This window comes from Acipenser ruthenus, chromosome 6 (assembly GCF_902713425.1).
Source record: "Acipenser ruthenus chromosome 6, fAciRut3.2 maternal haplotype, whole genome shotgun sequence".
NCBI classification, from domain to species: Eukaryota; Metazoa; Chordata; class Actinopteri; order Acipenseriformes; family Acipenseridae; genus Acipenser; species Acipenser ruthenus.
The window spans coordinates 9,123,135-9,142,893 of NC_081194.1; the positions used below are offsets into that span (position 1 = coordinate 9,123,135).

The 19,759-nt window shown below is 39.6% G+C and overlaps 1 protein-coding gene across 8 annotated transcripts in view; it reads left to right on the plus strand.

Moving 5' to 3' along the window:
• Positions 1-19,759, plus strand: part of LOC117411112 (spectrin beta chain, non-erythrocytic 1-like) — a 73,162-nt gene that overhangs the window by 31,160 nt on the left and 22,243 nt on the right. For 6 of the 8 annotated variants that reach the window (XM_059024934.1, XM_059024930.1, XM_059024933.1 and 3 more), the window contains exons 9-21: positions 361-438; positions 4,988-5,103; positions 6,993-7,155; positions 9,928-9,990; positions 11,683-11,828; positions 12,384-12,477; positions 13,110-13,259; positions 14,024-14,173; positions 14,497-14,753; positions 16,336-16,477; positions 17,133-17,357; positions 17,559-17,711; positions 18,668-18,885. In XM_059024934.1, coding sequence (XP_058880917.1) covers positions 361-438; positions 4,988-5,103; positions 6,993-7,155; positions 9,928-9,990; positions 11,683-11,828; positions 12,384-12,477; positions 13,110-13,259; positions 14,024-14,173; positions 14,497-14,753; positions 16,336-16,477; positions 17,133-17,357; positions 17,559-17,711; positions 18,668-18,885 — 1,955 coding nt within the window. The remainder of the gene's footprint in view (positions 1-360; positions 439-4,987; positions 5,104-6,992; positions 7,156-9,927; positions 9,991-11,682; positions 11,829-12,383; positions 12,478-13,109; positions 13,260-14,023; positions 14,174-14,496; positions 14,754-16,335; positions 16,478-17,132; positions 17,358-17,558; positions 17,712-18,667; positions 18,886-19,759) is intronic. The other 2 variants (XM_059024931.1, XM_034018256.3) reach the window with 2 other exon arrangements.

Below are 19,759 nucleotides of genomic sequence, written 5' to 3' on the forward strand. Positions count from 1 at the left end.
AGATTCCATCTTCAGCATGTAATCAAATCTGCAACTGGACGGAACAAGAAAGTTGAAGCCTATACGTATCACAGCATAAGCTAGCTACAGCAGTGTGGAAAGTTTTCCTGGTTATTAGTTAGTGAAAGAGCAGAGAGGCAACCCTTTTGAAATATTCCCTTCGTTCATGATTTTTAAATTACATTTTTAAAACAGTTTCTGTGAACATGCATTAAAAAATAGATACATAGATAGGAAACTTAACAACGTACAATTATACACACAGTGACTGAAGGATATATAGTGAACAATTGAGACTATTGAATATACATGTTTCTAATATATGTGCTTTGTGTATGTGTGTATGTATTTATGGTACAGAGGAAGATCGTCTGTGGTGCAAATGGACAAGAAAACAGTGGGGACAGAGAGATGAGGGACATCGCTAGTCAAATTATGGTAAGTGCAATAATTCACGCATGTTGACTTGGTTTAGGAGAAGTCAGTATCCAGTCACAAGCTTGCGTGGCTCTACCCACCCACATGGGGGATACATACTGGAAAATGATAGTTGTTTTTGCGCGTATCACGATATCACCGCGAATCCAAGACCGCACAGACATCACCGCGAGGGACATTACAGCGCCGACCATTACAGCGACTGCCCATAACAGCACTACGACATCACCGCGAGGGACATTACAGCGCAGACCATTACAGCGACTGCCCATAACAGCACTACGACATCACCGCAAGGGACATTACAGCGCAGACCATTACAGCGACTGCCCATAACAGCACTACGACATCACCGCAAGGGACATTACAGCGCAGACCATTACAGCGACTGCCCATAACAGCACTACGACATCACCGCAAGGGACATTACAGCGCAGACCATTACAGCGACTGCCCATAACAGCACTACGACATCACCGCGAGGGACATTACAGCGCAGACCATTACAGCCACTGCCCATAACAGCGCTACGACATCACCGCGAGGGACATTACAGCGCAGACCATTACAGCGACTGCCCATAACAGCGCTACGACATCACCGCGAGGGACATTACAGTGACTGTACATAACAGCGCTACGACATCACCGCGAGGGACATTACAGCGATTGCACATAACAGCGCTACGACATCACCGTGAGGGACATTACAGCGCAGACCATTACAGCGACTGCCCATAACAGCGCTACGACATCACCGCGAGGGACATTACAGTGACTGTACATAACAGCGCTACGACATCACCGCGAGGGACATTACAGCGATTGCACATAACAGCGCTACGACATCACCGTGAGGGACATTACAGCGCAGACCATTACAGCGACTGCCCATAACAGCGCTACGACATCACCGCGAGGGACATTACAGTGACTGTACATAACAGCGCTACGACATCACCGCGAGGGACATTACAGCAACTGCCCATAACAGCACTACGACATCACCGCGAGGGACATTACAGCGACTGCCCATAACAGCACTACGACATCACCGCGAGGGACATTACAGCGCAGACCATTACACCGACTGCCCATAACAGCGCTACGACATCACCACGAGGGACATTACAGTGCAGACCATTACAGCGACTGCCCATAACAGCGCTACAACATCACCGTGACGGACACTACAGCGACTGCACATAACAGCGCTTCGACATCACTGCGACGAACTACAATTCAATTCCCAGAAGACTCTGCAAAGTTCACAAACGCGTCACTTACCAGGAACTCCCCCCGCCCCCCTCAGTATGCAGGTTTTAATATGACCTAGCAGTGTCAGTGAGACTCGTATTGTAAAGCAGTTGAATACCAGGTTTGATGACGATCTCTTGCAGATCAAAACGTTGATCTTGGGTATAATAAAAATTATAAACACTTTGGAGCATAATATATAAGTGTGCGGATACTATGTTTGTTTAACTTTAAAATCTTTCTACCCTGCACCTTGAAAGACTTTGGATGTGCGTATGTTTTCTCTTTGTTTACTAACAGCCCCCCCATCCCATTTCTCAGAGCGTCCATTTTTCAAGGAAGAAATAAACAGTGGTTGTTGTTACCGCTATTTTGGACTCAAAACTGCCTTTGATGTGTTTCTTGTGTTTATATAACACGTGCGGAATATCATTCTGCAACAAGTGAAAAACAAAAAAAATCAATATGCAGCCCCACTACATATAAAATGCTTGTGAAAACACGCTTTTAAGAACATAAGAACATAAGAAAGTGTACAAACGAGAGGAGGCCATTCGGCCCATCTTGCTCGTTTGGTTGTTAGTAGCTTATTGATCCCAGAATCTCATCAAGCAGTTTCTTGAAGGATCCCAGGGTGTCAGCATCAACAACATTACTGGGGAGTTGTAAAAATGTGCCTCCTATTTTCTGTTCTGAATACCCCTTTATCTAATCTCCATTTGTGACCCTTGGTCCTTGTTTCTTTTTTTTTCAGGTCGAAAAAGTCCCCTGGGTCGACATTGTCAATACCTTTTAGAATTATGAATGCTTGAATCAGATCACCGCGTAGTCTTCTTTGTTCAAGACTGAATAGATTGAATTCTTTTAGCCTGTCTGCATACGACATGCCTTTTAAACCCGGGATAATTCTGGTCGCTCTTCTTTGCACTCTTTCTAGAGCAGCAATATCTTTTTTGTAACGAGGTGACCACAACTGAACACAATATTCTAGATGAGGTCTTACTAATGCATTGTAAAGTTTTAACATTACTTCCCTTGATTTAAATTCAACACTTTTCACAATATATCTGAGCATCTTGTTGTCCTTTTTTATAGCTTCCCCACATTGTCTAGATGAAGACATTTCTGAGTCAACATAAACTCATAGTTATTTCATAGATTCCTTCTTCAATTTCAGTATCTCCCATATGATATTTATAATGCACATTTTAATTGCCTGCATGCAGTACCTTACACTTCTCTATTAAATGTAATTTGCCATGTGTCTGCCCAGTTCTGAATGCTGTCTAGCATTATATATTATATATATATATATATATATATACACACTACTGTGCAAAAGTTTTCGGCAGGTGTGAATAAATGCTGTAAAGTAAGAATGCTTTCAAAAATAGACATGTTTAATAGATTATATTTATCAATTAACTAAATGCAAAGTGAGTGAACAGAAGAAAAATCTAAATCAAATCCATATTTGGTGTGACCACCCTTTGCCTTCAAAACAGCATCAATTCTTCTAGGCACACTTGCACAAAGTCAGGGATTTTGTAGGCATATAGTCAGGTGTATGATTAAACAATTATACCAAACAGGTGCTAATGATCATCAATTCAATATGTAGGTTGAAACACAATCATTAACTAAAACAGAAACAACTGTGTAGGAGGAATAAAACTGGGTGAGGAACAGCCAAACTCAGCTAACAAGGTGAGGTTGCTGAAGACAGTTTACTGTCAAAAGTCATACACCATGGCAAGACTGAGCACAGCAACAAGACACAAGGTAGTTATACTGCATCAGCAAGGTCTCTCCCAGGCAGAAATTTCAGACAGGGGTTTCCAGATGTGCTGTCCAAGCTCTTTTGAAGAAGCACAAAGAAACGGGCAACATTGAGGACCGTAGACGCAGTGGTCGGCCAAGGAAACTTACTGCAGCAGATGAAAGACACATCATGCTTACTTCCCTTCGCAATCGGAAGATGTCCAGCAGTGCCATCAGCTCAGAATTGGCAGAAAACAGTGGGACCCTGGTACACCCATCTACTGTCCGGAGAAGTCTGGTCAGAAGTGGCCTTCATGGAAGACTTGCGGCCAAAAAGCCATACCTCCGATGTGGAAACAAGGCCAAGCGACTCAACTATGCACGAAAACACAGGAACTGGGGTGCAGAAAAATGGCAGCAGGTGCTCTGGACTGATGAGTCAAAATTTGAAATATTTGGCTGTAGCAGAAGGCAGTTTGTTCACCGAAGGGCTGGAGAGCAGTACACGAATGAGTGTCTGCAGGCAACAGTGAAGCATGGTGGAGGTTCCTTGCAAGTTTGGGGCTGCATTTCTGCAAATGGAGTTGGGGATTTGGTCAGAATTAATGGTCTCCTCAATGCTGAGAAGTACAGGCAGATACTTATCATGCAATACCATCAGGGAGGCATCTGATTGGCCCCAAATTTATTCTGCAGCATGACAACAACCCCAAACATACACCGAAGGTCATTAAGAACTATCTTCAGCGTAAAGAAGAACAAGGAGTCCTGGAAGTGATGGTATGGCCCCCACAGAGCCCTGATCTCAACATCATCAAGTCTGTCTGGGATTACATGAAGAGAGAGAAGCAACTGAGGCCGCCTAAATCCACAGAAGAACTGTGGTTAGTTCTCCAAGATGTTTGGGCCAACCTACCTGCCGAGTTCCCTCAAAAACTATGTGCAAGTGTACCTAGAAGAATTGATGCAGTTTTGAAGGCAAAGGGTGGTCACACCAAATATTGATTTGATGTAGATTTTTCTTCTGTTCACTCACTTTGCATTTTGTTAATTGATAAATATAAACTATTAACATGTCTATTTTTGAAAGCATTCTTACTTTACAGCATTTTTTCACACCTGCCTAAAACTTTTGCACAGTACTGTATATATATATATATATTGGAAGAAAAATCATCAAAGAACACCCTTGTAAACAAGTTCTTCAAGATTTGTTTTTGTGTTTGTTAGTTTTTTGACATACGGTTTCCAAAAAATGGCCAGAAATGTAACAGAGAGACACAAGGACAAATTGTAAGCACATTGGTGAAGTTTAATATTGATTGAAGATGCAACGTAATCGCTAATAAGAGCAGCAAAACTTGATCAGGGTTTTGTGGTTTGCATCACAAGGCTCTACTGTGAATATGTAAAATAATGAGTTTCAATCTATTATAGATGTTTGACCTAATGTTTAAGAGCATAAAGCATATCTTGTTCCAAGCCTATAAATCTATTCTAAATGAACTGAGTAATTTCCTTCCTCCTCCCAGATGTTGGATGTGACTGTTTCTCAGCTGTCAAACCTCCACCCGACCCTGGCAGAAAGAGTTACTCAGAAGCAGAGAGAGGTGAAGAACACCTGGGCTCTCCTCCAGCAGGCTGTCAGGTAAGGAGACACCCACACACACTAAGCCCTGGTGGTGCCCAACTTAACCAGGGGCCTATGGCTGTCACAGGGGTCCACACAATGGGCCAGACTGAATAAACTGCTGCAATGCACAATGCTATTGCACTACTTTTATCAAAGTGTAATAGTCCAGAGTGAAATGGTGGGTTTTATGGTAAAGCATACTAACTAAATGCATTGTTTAACCCTTGTAAGTCTACAGTATAAGTATGGAATAGAAAGTATAAATAGAGGTTACATACTTAGAGCTTTACACATATGGCAGTATACTGGTGCCCTTTTATGGTACATGTAGAGGAAATGGAGCCTGCCAGCAGGATTATTTCTTTTTCCTTAATATTATTATTAACCTATGTAAATGGGCTATGCTCCCATTATAAACAAGACTGTAGCTTAATGAATAAAAGTCAATTAGGCCAATTTGAATACATTCCGAAATGTTGACAGGGTTATAAAAATGGGTTGTATTTAAGCATAACAGAGATTTTACACATAACAAGAAAAAACAGTTATGAAGAAACCAGACCAAGAGCGGGAAGTCAGCTATGAACAATTAGCTGCCATTTGTGAATTTCAGAAATTCAATATTGTTGAATTGGCTAATTAAACTCACTTCAGGGATTTCCTGAAACAATTCCTGGAATTCTCAGACCTTTTAACAGAATGTAGAGTACTGGAGTTGAAGAAAAGATTTATTTGTAAAGTAGAGCAGGAAGTGTAATTTCTCAGACTCAAAACATGTCTGACCTACGAGACATAAAACAACAGATCATGTGATGTGGAGAGCAGGGGAACGGCAGTGGTACTGTGCTGACATGTTAAAAACGAATATGAGCTTTAATGGGGTTTTTTTCACAAAGATATATGTAGGCTAATGTAAAAACAAGCTATATGATGTAAATGTGTTACTTAAAAATCTAATCTGGTTTCTCGTGTTTATATTTCTGAGGCTCTTTTTGTAATCTCGATACTGTGAAAAAATTGGGAGGACAAATACGTCAATGCTCCTTTACTTTTCTACTGTAGATTTCTAAACAAGACAATTGAACAGAGAAACCGAAGAATTGATACAAATCTCAATTTTAAAGCAACAGGACTATTTCAATGCCATTTGTAGCTCTATTTCCTTTTAGTTACCTTGACATTGTATGTCTATTTATGACAATAGTAAAAACATGTTAAATTTCTTTTGGAATGTGCTTCAGCTTTCCTGGTGTTTTTATCAGTACAGTGCTGCCTCAATGTTTCGCTCTGTCATACATAATAAAAAACAATGAAATATTAAGAACAGTAAATTATTGAACAACCCTTATTCTGTAACGTACATGTTCAATTTACTGTCAACAAGGCCCAGCTGTGAATTAACTGAGTAACAAGCCTTTTCTATTTGCAGATAATATTTTTATCGTACATTTTTACTCACTTAGGAGTCTTTTCAGAAGCACTCCAGTGATTAAATAAGGACGTTAGTAAGCTGAAATAGCAATAGAGAATTATACAGAACACACAAAACAGGATGTTAAACAAGTGAGGAAATACATATTTCGAAAACTTGGTATAAAGTATCCATTTAGATGTGTAGAAAGAACAAGCAGACACCCATTGCACTGTTTACATGTTCCATTCCTGTTTGTCAGTTGAATCCTGATTTATTATGGAGCAGCTTTTTGTAAACAGAGTTATCTTTGGACACTGCTGAATGTTCTTGTTTATCTCTAGGTTGGCTTATGAATAACATTTTTTGTGGGTATCATATTTAGCTCATAATTAGAAGAAAGCATGTTTTGTTGTTGTTTTTTTTTATTATTCCAACTATGGTGTAATTCTTAGATCATGTCTCTATTTTGTAACATTTCTACCCTCCGCAGGAATGAGAAGTCAGGTCTCCCGTCACCATGCTCAGATTTCACGAGGGAAGATGGCGACCCCTTGACCTCTACCCGGGAACTTCAGTGCAGCATGGGAAAAGAGGTGCAAAGGTTCATGGGAAAAGAGGTTCAAGAAGAACAGAACAGGCTTAAAGAATGTGTGGTCAGTAGCTTGGCTTTTTATTGCGACACTGCTACAGGTCATGTTGGTGAAATATGTTGGTTCAGAAATACTGAAGCTCATATACTGTAGGTACTGCACTGTAGGTAATGTGGGCTTTCAATGCAGGGTATGTAACATTTAAAGGTGATATTTACACTGGCTGCAAAAACTTCATAACCCACAGTGTTTGTACAGATTTCATATAATTGCCAGTACAAATACCTTTTTATTCAAAGCAAAAAATCTAATCATTTTTCTATTCAATGTAAAAACAGTATAAAATAGTAACTGAATTATAACACCAGTAGTAATGATAGTTCCTCCCCCTGCCTTCTCTACTAGTGAAACAAATTGATATCAGTCTGTTGTAATAGCTTATAGTGCAGACAGGGCTGGGCGGGCTCTTTGACCCAATTGAGCGTTAAGATCCTCAGTCACTACCAATTAGAATGGTAAATAGGGAGGATGATGTAGCATACAGTTTGACACTAATTTTCCCTTTTCCTGTGTAGCAGTCTAGTCGGATAATGCAATAGCTTTTCACTTAAAAATCCAGGTTCAAATCCAGTCTCGGTGCAAAGGGAAATTAGTTTGATTTAAATACCTTGACAATGGTCAAAGTATGTGGCAACAGATAACATTTTCCTTTCTCATTAGTTTAAGAATTGGTACGGTAAACTAACTATATATAAACATCTATATTTAAAAAACTAAGGTAAAGTAAGGTATAAGGGACAAGAAACAGGGACACTAAACCCCTAATCTACAGGCAGTAGTAGTTGGACATTTTAAAATCACAACACTGCTTTCATGTATGTATGTAAATATACGTTCTTTAAATCTTATTTAGGTCTTCACTTAACAGCCTTTACCACGAAAAGAGCTGCCCTTTGGGGAAAAACAGAAACGTTTCTGTGAGGTGCCAGAGTTGTAGACTGCATGTTATATGTGTTCCTTCCATTCCCTCTCCTATTAAACTTTGCATTTTACAGTGTTCAGCTATTTGGATCCAGCCTTTTTTATGGGGGTCTGATCTTACCCAAGCATTTCATCACCAGATTACTGCCCAGTATTTTTGTAGCACTGTCAGCAGAACTGCAAAAAGCACTGTGAAGTAATTCTCTGAGAATCTTTTTTATTCAGTTCTAAATTCTAAAAAACTGTAAAAACTTTTTTTCTTTTACAGATAGTGGAATCTGTCTGGGGGGATGAGACCCTTGATACAGAAACACAAAATTAAATGCATTGCTCTGCTGAAACGACAATGCCAGTACTGCTGACATCATACTTACTGTACAGTTAGACAGATAGCAATTCAAAGGTTATAGGCGTACTGGGTGTCTTTTATTAGTAACACAAATAACTGCAGTAGATCAAATCCACATCCATCCGTTTGCATTAACTTTAAATAGTTCCACAAAAATCATATTGTCTCCTAAGTAGATCTCAATATAAGAGAATACATTCCAACCAGTATACATAGATGACTTACCCCCACCGGCGTAGATTTAGCTAGGGACGGTGGGGACATGTCCCTACCAATGTCAAGGGACCGTTGAATTGTCCCTAACAATAATTTTGATAAATCTGAAACGTCTTTTGTCATGTTATTTTTTCCGCTCCACAAAGGGTTAACTCTCTCAAGATCCCCTCGTTGCTCCTCCCAAAAACAAACGCTAATTTGATTGGCTTAGGCACTATGTTCTCAACCTGGGATTTGTAGGTGTTTGGTGGGGTTTTGGGGTGTAATCAGCAGACAAGAAAACTACAAATTCCATAATGCATCACTGTAACACGGACTCAGTGCGCGGATGACGTCAGGGACCAAGCAGAGTGTTCTGTTTTTATTGAGGCGCGAAAGTGAGCAAGGACTCGGGAGTTAAAGGTGATTCTCTGGGTTTAAAATAAGGAACATTCTAGTCAATCTTAAACGGTGTATATTGTGCCACATTTTTCACATTTATTTTAAAAAATAAGAACAAATTTACTCAGTTAAATTATATATTTATTTTGTGTTTGTTGGTTAATGCGTTGTCACATTATTTCAATCCTCCTCCTTCCTATCCAGGCGGCTAAATAAACGCTCTATATTATATAGGTAGTCGTAAAAAAATATATATTAAAAAATCAAATTAACCGGGGGGAGGAGATATAAAAATAAATTTCAGTGGGGCGTGAGTAAAAAAGGTTGAGACCCGCTGGCTTAGGCTGGACTCTGGAAAGACGCTCATCTGAAGCTGCCGCTTGCCGGTCAGTCTGATATGAGTGTGACCCACTGACTGAATGAAAGCCAGGTACCGCGGCTGAAGGTATTGTCAGCTCATCAGCAACATAGTTTGAGAGAATAAACCTACCTACCTACCTAATGGGTAGGTAAGTAGGTTTATTACGTTAGCAACCCATTGCTAGCTGCTAACCCCACATCCTTGGTGGCTAGCTAGCTTGTTTCACAGCTAATCATTATGTGTGTGTGTGTGTGAGAGAGAGTGTCAGTGTGCGTGAGCATGTTTTGATATCGTCAACCAACTAACGTTAGCGAATCACTTCAATTTGGCTTTAGGTGACTAAAGCATAATGGCAGCCAAAAAAATAAAGATGGACATAAGGAAGTTTTTTTTTTACAAAAAGTCAAAGTGTAAGTAGGAAGATGTTATTAAAGTAATAAACACAATTGATAATGATTCTCATAGCAAATGTAAAAATAATTTACTAATGAAGTTAGCAGTCATACTTTCTCTCTAAACAGCATGCATCAATTTATCATTTTATCAGGCGAGTGAAGCAGTGCAACCTGGTAAAAGCAGTACAGAGGCAGGTGGAGCAACAGGGTCGCAGGTGAGGTCTGTAATGGCTTAGTGATAATAAAAGTGAAAGTGTTAGACTCAGTTTTGAGATATATTATTGTTTGAGGCACATTGTGATATGATAGTAGGCTAATGCTGTATAGTAATACTCAGCAAATAAAGTTAGCATAGCCATATATTTTCTCTCTATATGGCATGCATCAATTTATTATTTTATCAGGTGAATGAAGCAATGCACCCAGGTACGAGCAGCAGCACAGACACAGGAGAGACAGGCAGAGCACGTGAGCGTGCATGTGCTCATGCTTGTAGTGGTAAGGGTAATGGTAGCTTACAGTAAGGCTGGGATAGGTTATAATTCAGGTTATTAGTAATTCTATAGCAGGGATGTCAAACCAGCTTCCAGGAGTGCCACTTTATCATAGTGTTTTAAGTGTATACCAGCCAACTTCATGTCAATCAGATTATCCTCGATTCATTCATTTCAAGCCACCAGAAGTGACCATTTAACAGCTGTCTCCTAAAAAATGTCTTCCCGGGGGGGCACGCCCCTGAACCCCCCTAGCGACCGCGACTCCACCCCCCTAAAAAATTGTGTCCCCACCAATGTTCAAACCAAACCTACGCCCTTGCTTACCCCTCTCCCCATCCAAAAAAGAAATAAAAAAGGTGTTTTTTTCCTTTTAACCAAAAAAATTGGCAAAACGCACATTAAAAGAGTTGTAAATAGTAAGCTGTGGCAAAATATCCCCCCGAAATGAGGGTAAATGACTAATAGGTTTAACTTTCTTTAGTTTTTTAAATCCGTGCCGTCTGATTTTTACCCACACGCCAGATAATCGTAAATCATCACTGTATATGTGAAGTGTTCTAAATAAATGTACATTCTGCATGACAAAATGCACAATTTTAAATGAAGTTTACAAATGATACTCAAAATAGATTTTTTATTTCCATTTGGCTGCTGCTCGCTGGTGGGAGAGCTGTCTCCCTGCACGCGAGTAGTTTCCATAACAGTGAATTATGCTGCCATTCATTTTTCTTGATCTCGTTATGCATTTTGATTATGGTCGTTCAGACAGGAAATGGTGTACGTGACCTGCGGCAATTAAGCTTTTTAACAAGAAATGTGTTCATTAACGACCTCATCAACTCAATTTCAAAGCATTAACAGATTGATTTAATTAACAAATTTAGTTTGAAAATGACTTGCTACTAGAGGCTCTGTGCTCTTAGCACTGCAACTAATATTTACAGACAGTGGCTGTATACAGTATATTCCCCATTGGCTTCAGATATTGCACAGTGAAGATTCAGATGCTGCAATGTTTCTCAACAGTATCTGGCACCATACAACTATGGACACAAGGGTCATTGTTTCACCTTCTCTTTGGGGCCTGTACATACTGTTCAACTACTCATCCCTAACCTAGTGTAGACTTCAGAGAAGTCAAAAAAATCCTCTGAGCCATTTGGATACTTGAGTCAAGTGTGGAAGTGGAATCCCCCCTCTCTAACGTACTGTGATATGTTATTCAATAAAATATGCCAGTAAATGATAGTAATAATGATCACTCATTAATCAGTCTGCAATAAGGGGCTTTCTGTTCTTTTTACAGGGCGATGCTCAGATGAAACAAAAAAGGTATCTGAAAGCGGCCATTATTTGTATTAACTATCATGTATCCTCTTATGAAGTATCCTGCTTCTTTCCATTTTATAGACTGCTAGAGAGCCTGGGAGTAACAGGAAGTTAGCTGAGAGCCAAGACGAGCAACAGTGCTCAAAGAGCAGCCCCCTTCCAGGAACAGGAAGCAGCCCCTGTGAGACAGATGATGTCATTGGCAGGCGCCAGACAGATGGGGAAAGGTATTCATTTGGTGGTGAAGCTGAACAGTGCTTTCACAGATCAGAGCGATTCTGTAAATACCAACTATCCCACTTAAAATAAATCAAATGCATATTCCTCTCTTTGAAAGAATCGTTTTTTAAAGTTTATTTCTGTGGAAATAGAGTGTGAAGCATGAACAATCATGTATTTTCTCAGCTGCTGATTGCCAGTCCGTTATGTAATGCGTCTGCTGCAAGCAGTAATACAGTTACAGTAAGGCAGCCATTTGTTGATTTTAGCTTAAAAGAAATTGTGCACACAGAATTGTGTTAATTAATCAACGTGGGGGTGGGGGGCAAATTACCCCTTGAAAACTGTGGGTCATATTATATACTATACCTTTGTGTGAATAGAAAAGCTGATACAGTACTTCAGGCTGACCTTGAATGTAAATGAAGACACCCAAGTGATAATTCTAACACAAGGGTCTGTTTCCAAACAACATACATGGAATAGCAACGTGATTTGTCCTTCGACAATAGTGTGCTCTGTGTTCTGGGAATGCATAAGCACATGTTTATCATGTTTTGCAGCAGGAGAAAAAAGCCTGAAGCAAAAGCCAGTTTGCATCATAGATACCCACAACTGCAGGTCCAGTTGCAGAAGTTCACTGTTTCGGCAGACAAGGTATTTATGCTGTGTTGTTCTTTTTCTGTTTTTGTATTTTTATTTTAGTTTTTAGTTTTTTTTAAAACATACATGGTTTGAAAAGGCATATACAGTTTATTTAGCTATTAATATACTGTTTTAATGTTTACATAGTTAAATAAAACCACAGAAAAGAGAGGAAATGTCAATGTTGCCATAAATTAAGCTTTATTAGAAGCATAACAAGTTCTATTTCAATCATGGAACCATCCATCACCCATCGTTTAATCTTTTGTGAATTGGAATAATGGAGTACGGCAACTTTTACCCATGTAGGTGATGGATAACAGTTTTATTTAGGGAACCTTGGTTGCAAACAAACAAATCTTTTTATTTTCTTTGGTACTTGGAGTAAGATACCTGTCAAACATAAATGAATAATTCAAAAGAACTGCTGAAATTATTTTACTGGGAGATCTTGGCCTGAAACTTTTCTCTGACTTTAATGAATCAATAGAGGAGCTAACATTACACGTAGCCCAAATTCAAGTGGAACACACCAGCAGTTACAGCTAATTGATATGAATTTCAACCATCATGTCAGAATGTAACCTGTAACATGTATCAGAGACTTCATCAACAGAATTCATCTCTGCTGCTTTGCCCTGCAGACCCTGTCCTGGCTAAAGGACAATGTTGCCATGGCTACTCAGGTCTGCTGTGCAGAGAACTACCAGAGCTTTGAGGCAGCAAAGAGGTGCCAGGCAGCCCTGGAAGATGAAATCTTATCAAACCGGACCCGGATTGAAGTGGTCAAGAAGGTATGTGCAGACCAAGCAATTCCAACAAAGACCACGAGAGCAAGCACATTACTGAGAGGTGGCTGCCCACGAGAGCAAGCACATTACTGAGAGGTGGCTGCCCACGAGAGCAAGCACATTACTGAGAGGTGGCTGCCCACGAGAGCAAGCACATTACTGAGAGGTGGCTGCCTACGAGAGCAAGCACATTACTGAGAGGTGGCTGCCCTCAATACTGCATTAACAAAAATGTGAAAACGAGTGTTGCCATTTGACAAATCCTTAATTCAATCCATGATGTGCTTGCATAAAGATTGAATGGTGCTGTAAAAGTGATATCAAACTGGAGGTAATAATAATAACTCTCTTGTGATCTGGTCAATATTAATTTAACGTTTAAAGCTCTTAAACACAAAGTCATCATGGCAGCTAAAATTATAACTTATTCACTTCATGTGAATTCCATATGAACTAAATCATTTAGTTGGAAGTCATGTGTAAGTTCCCATGTTGTTAAAAAAAACCCTAAAATAAAGTGGTAACTAGATTTTTATTACTAGTGCATATTCTTCTTCATCTACGTGCTGTGGTAATGATTACTGTCTAATTATAATGATTACCACAAAGAGTTTTCACGCCAGTAACCACAACATAATTCAGAATTGTTATACAGCCACAGTCATTCTAATTTATTTTACCTATCTTAATAAAGCCAAGCCATATACAGGAGTGAATTTCCTGTTTCAACTTTAAACTATACTGTGTATTTTTTTCATTTTGCACAGGAGGGAAGGAGTCTGGTTCGAGCCCAGCATCCAGGAAGCACTAAGATTGAAGAGTTTCTGAGACAGTTGGAAGTACTGTGGGAAGAGCTGAAGAAGAGACACCAGAAGAACGATGCTGTTCTCCAGGAATTAGAGAAGACGAACCTACAGGTATGATGTGCTCACAATCCACTATGCATTTTGTGTTTCATCATTTCTCAATCTTCACAACATTTTCAGTTCATATTTCTATTTAAAAATGTAGCATGCATTTCTAGTAGTTTCTCACCACACGCCAATGATAATACTGTTTCTGCACTTGTAGATATTTTATAATAAAGTCACTAGAATATTTTACCTTTGGGACTGTCTCTGAGCAAACCTGAGCAAGGTGGAATTTCTGTGAAGAGGCCAGTTTATAAATCACCTCCAATGAAAGTAGACACAACAAGGGTCAATACAGTCATCTATGATTTCATTTTGTATCTGTACAGGCTATGACAGTTCTGAAGGACTTGCATGACATGGGGGAATGGCTGAAAACAGTGGAGTCGTCCATCTCTCTGTGTGCGCTGAGCGGAGACCCAGAGTCGATGAACGCAGCCGAGAGGGAGAGCAGTCTGTTAGAAAACGAGGTGGCTTCCCGGGGACTGGAGCTCCGAGCACTGCGACAGGAAGTGGAGAAGCTGAGGAGCAGGCGGCACTTCCACAAAGAGGAACTTCCATCCAAAAGGGGGGAGGTAGAGGAGAAGTAAGTAATCCACAAAGCAGCAGGTCAGCTGCATCTTGTTTTCAAGGTATGTCTGGTCTGTTGGGGGTTGGGAACTTGTTTTATGTTTTGATGCTATAGACACCAAGATTTTGGTTTAGGATCTCATATATCAGGGGCATTTCTCGAGTTCCGGTTCGTAGGAATGCTCCAACAGGACTTTTATCAACATCTGGATACACTCAGTACCTTTGCTGGCATTGCTACAGAACCTTTCCTTATACATAAATACCCACTAAACCCTTGAAAATAAAACTACAACAATAAGACAGGGTCACACAAAGAAGTACCATGCATGGAGGTAATTAAATCAAATGATCGTTTGGATCATATTCAAAATTTTTAAATTTACAACATGGTTCTTGAAAAATCAACATAACAAAAGGACCTTCAATACCGAGCAGTGATAATCTTGCTATGTTTAAGTAAAAAAAAAAAAAACACATAAAAAAAAAAAGATACAAAATGTTGGTTATCTTTCTTTAAGTCAAGCACTTTCACACATCCACGCGACAGAAGGATTCTCTGAGCTGGGTGACCAATGGATTAAAGGTCAACATGAGGAAATTATTCTGAAACCTCAGGCTTTACATAAAACAAAAAATCTGTTCAGTTACTTCATTTGAATTAGCATAATTGACTGAAACGACCTTTATTCCTCCCACGAACATATTCAGTGTTCAATGGCACCACTGTTCCAGATTTGGTATATTTAGGATTACAGTCCTGGGCTTGTAGGGACAGACTTCCTCCTTCCAAGTACCAGCTCTGTAGGATTCCTTGTAAAACTATATGATGTGGGCAGCTTTATTGGACTTACCTAGTTTTCTAAACACAGAGCTGACTCTCGAAGTACAGAGAGCCTACCAAGGAAAATACAGGAATGGAAAAGGTTGAATCAGAATGTTTCCAAAGTGGAATTTTTGAATGTTCTATTATCTCTTCTTTCTCATCTCTAAACAGACCAATGCAGACCACCGCAGACCAAATGAATGATACCAAATCTACCAGAGAGCAGAGCATGTTAAATAGAAAAACACTGCATGTATTTTACATTGTGAATCGATAGTTCTTCAGAAACCTTTTCTGAATGGGTTTTGTATGTATTTCTGGTTTTATTTTCAAGCCAGATACTTTTGAGAGAATGCTATTCACAATGCAGCCTTTCAAACTTTTTTCAATTTCAGCTCGATACACTTCCTTTAGTGAATTGCCAGCTTTTGGTTTCCATCTAATTTTGGAAATTCAGAATCATACTGTACATCAACTATTGCCACCAGCTCTGAACACTTAGATGTTTACACATACACAGCACATACACTGTCAACAACAGCTAGAATTTTTGGAACACTGGAATTGATTCAATTTTTATGAGCATCAACTCAAAGAAGACCACACTAAAAAAAGATTAGAGCCAAATTTGTTAGAACAGTTGTATTGTATTGTTCAGATCCCTGCCATTAATTATTTGTACACACATACCACATGACATATGACTGAGAGGAGATTCAGAGGTCAGCCCATTAGACCATGCCCATTTGAACTGTTCTTTATTTAATGACAGGTACTACTGTGTGCAAAATATGCTGAAGCAGCAGACCTCCGAACTGCAGGACACACGCATGCTGACAGAGTTCCTCGAGAAGGTGGAGATGGAAGAGAACCAGGTCAAGAAGAGGATAAGTCACATGAGCAGCATTGGGCAGGTAAGAGTAAAGGAACAGCCTTTAATTTGTGGCTTAGCATAATTCTGCCCACCACCCCCTTTGCATCTGTATCTCCCTTATGTTACTCCCTTACAAACATATTTTTTAAGGGTTGTACTAAGGTGTCTAATGTGGAGATTCAATGAAAAATACAGCACCTGGGTTTCAGCATTCAAGCAAATTTTCCAGTGGCACTCACTGTATACTGGTATATGTATTTTAATTTAGGGGCTTCTAGATGTATTTTAATTTAAGGGCTTGTAGAAGTCTTTTCACTTATGTGCTCATGTTGTGTTTGGAGAGTTGAGGTCCTCAAACGGTTGGAAGTTGGATTGAACAACACCATAAAACAGGGAGATAAAGCTGGTTATGATGTGGCACAATATTGTTTAAATCTACCTCCACAAAGGGGAAACACCATGCACAGTCCCTACTTATTCATGACTTGGGTTGTGTTTTTGTGTTTATGGATACACAATAGTTACAGAATACATGCAAACCCTACAGCAGTATTTACAAATAGCACCCATACCTGTACAGTATTGGTGTATCTGTACCGCAAGCAGGATGTTATGCAGTGTAGATGAAAGCAACTATGACACATAATTGTCTAAATTAACAGTCTTGAAACAGTGACACAGTGCATGTTTTGCAGCCCCTTCACAGTGAGCTGGGCTGTCATGGGTCCTCCATGCTGGTCCTGGCTGACGCGGGGCAGCAGCTGATCGACAGTGGGCGCTTTGACTCAGATGACATCGCTGACCCCCTGGAAGAGCTCCGGGAGGCTGTGGAGATGCTGAATGACACCGTGCGGGAGCGGGGCAGATCTCTGACTGAAGACCATGGACTGGAAGAGCAGCTCAGGCGGTTAGGAGACACGGTTTGTAGAGCGTCCTGATGCTGGTGGCCACAATGTTCCTACATATTCTAATGCCCCTTACTCTGGCAGACACTTCTTTTAAAAAAAAGTCTTTGTATTCTTTATTTTTTTTATAAACGCATCTTTAATTGAAAATTTTAAAAAGAAGAACAATAGGGAAAGTGCGCCTGTCTGAAAACCTGCAATCTTCTTCTCTGTCAGCATTCAAACATCACAGCTAGGATTAGCCGGATGCTGTCCCAGAGTGCGGAGCTAAGCTCTGACATTCTCAAGATGGAGACCGACATGTCTGTGAAGTGTGAACCTGACTTATGCAGACTGGAGAATTTAAACAACCAACAGGAAGACATGGAGGCGAGTAACACTGATTGGATACTTGACTACGTGTCAATATATGTTTTCCTTTTTTTCATAGTAATAGCATCTGTAGTTCCTTATTGATGCCTGGTTACTGTATGAACCACAAATTGAAGAATGTAGCTCCCAAAAAATCTGATTAAACATATTGCACACTTTCTTCCTGTGTCCTTCTTATTCAATAGAACAATGCTACTGAACAATGCTGCAGGGCTGTTACCTTCAATCCCCAGAGCCCTTTGTGATACGCAAGCCAGTACTGCTTAAAATAATCAGAGTTTATAATAAGAATGTACGTAAGAATGGGTGCCCTGGCCCTCAGGTTATAAACTGGGCTGTATTTGTTTCACAAAGTTAAATCAAATGAAAAAGTGGAACTTCTAGAACTGATCCATCTTTGGAGAAATATTTCCTTTGTATTTTAAAACATCAGACGCAGTTTTTATGTTGTGTCTTTCTTATTTGATGTTGTAAACGGACAGCATTGTGAATGCTTTTTTCTTGAGGGGGGTTGCTTTATGACTCATATTTGGACCAGCATTATGTTTATCACATGTGCACACAGCTGTCTGGATGTGATACCATTAAAGAAAAAAATGACCTAATATTACCTCTATAAATAGCAACAGTCATAAAGCAACCATTCAACGTTCTGTACATCCGAAGGTTACTTGAGCAGAATTGTAAAATGTTTTCCTATTGAACTTGAAAAGGCTATTAATTTTTTTTCTTTACAAACTGTCAACAGGCAAAGAAATGAAAGCCTGGAAATATTTAAAGCATCTGTTTCTTTTTAAGGCGTACCAGGTATAGGCCAAGGCCAGTTATACTCGGTGGGCCATTACTAGAATCAAATCAGATTTGCAAACCCTGCTGGGGGAGAAGGGAGCGTTGACACAGTGTCTTCTTTTCATTTAAAATAATTAAACACTGCTTCCCATTGTGTTCTTTAGATTGACTTTGAAGTCATCAAAGAGGAGGTGGATGAGATGGAAAAGCAAGCTGCTCGCTTACAGGTTTTATACCCAGAGAGAGTGCAGATCCTTGGGGAACAGGTTCAAGAAACACTGCAGGCCTGGGAAGAGATGGGCAAGTGCATTGCAGAGAACAGTGGTAGGCTTTCCCAGGCCCTGCAGCTGCAGGATTTCTTCAGAAATTACCTGGCGATGATGTAAGTGACAGCCTAGAGGACTGAAGTACTCTGTTTGTGGGCTGAGGCCTGACATGATGATGTAATTTTGCAATAAATCTGAGACAGACAATAACCTGCCCTGTTATTTCAAGTTTTTTTTTTTTTTAATGTATTTATTTATACAGAAGATTTAACCATTGAGAACGAGGTGTCATTTACAAGGGGATACTGTTAGACTATAAAACAAATACAAATACAAGCAACACAATAAATACATGTGTGGTTCAAACTTAGTCAGCAGCCTACAAAAAAGAACAGCATAACTAGGACACATCTATATGTTAATGTGGACTAAAGGAAAAACAATAGCAAGAGGCTCTAAGCAATTCCCATGAAGTGTGACATAAAATAATGAACCTGTTATATTTTAGTGTGTCATCCAACATAAAAACAGAAAAATACATAAAACACTATTACCTCATTGTTATTAAGTTTCAGAAAACATTTGTAAGCTACTGAGTGAAACAAACATAAACATTATGTTACTCCCTTAAAAACATGTGTTACAATTTACAATAGTTTCATTTTCCTCTGCACTTCAAATGAAAACCTTTCAAAATGCATACATTTTTTTGTATGCCTGTTGACGTTTCTCATAGATTTTGTTTTAATTTGTTGTAAAATTAAAGATTGTGTTGGATGGGCTGTGTTGATTGTTTCCCTCTGGTTCTTCAGTCAGGAAGGCAAGTACCTGAGCCATTGAGAAAGCTCCTTACAATGACAGTCAGATCAGAGGAGGGCTTTTGACCGTCAGCAAATATCTTAGAACAAGTCTGCCGTCTTATAAAGTTATTGAGCTTGATTAGCTAGATAGTAAGAGACGAATTTTTGAGGAAACACTGAAATATGATTC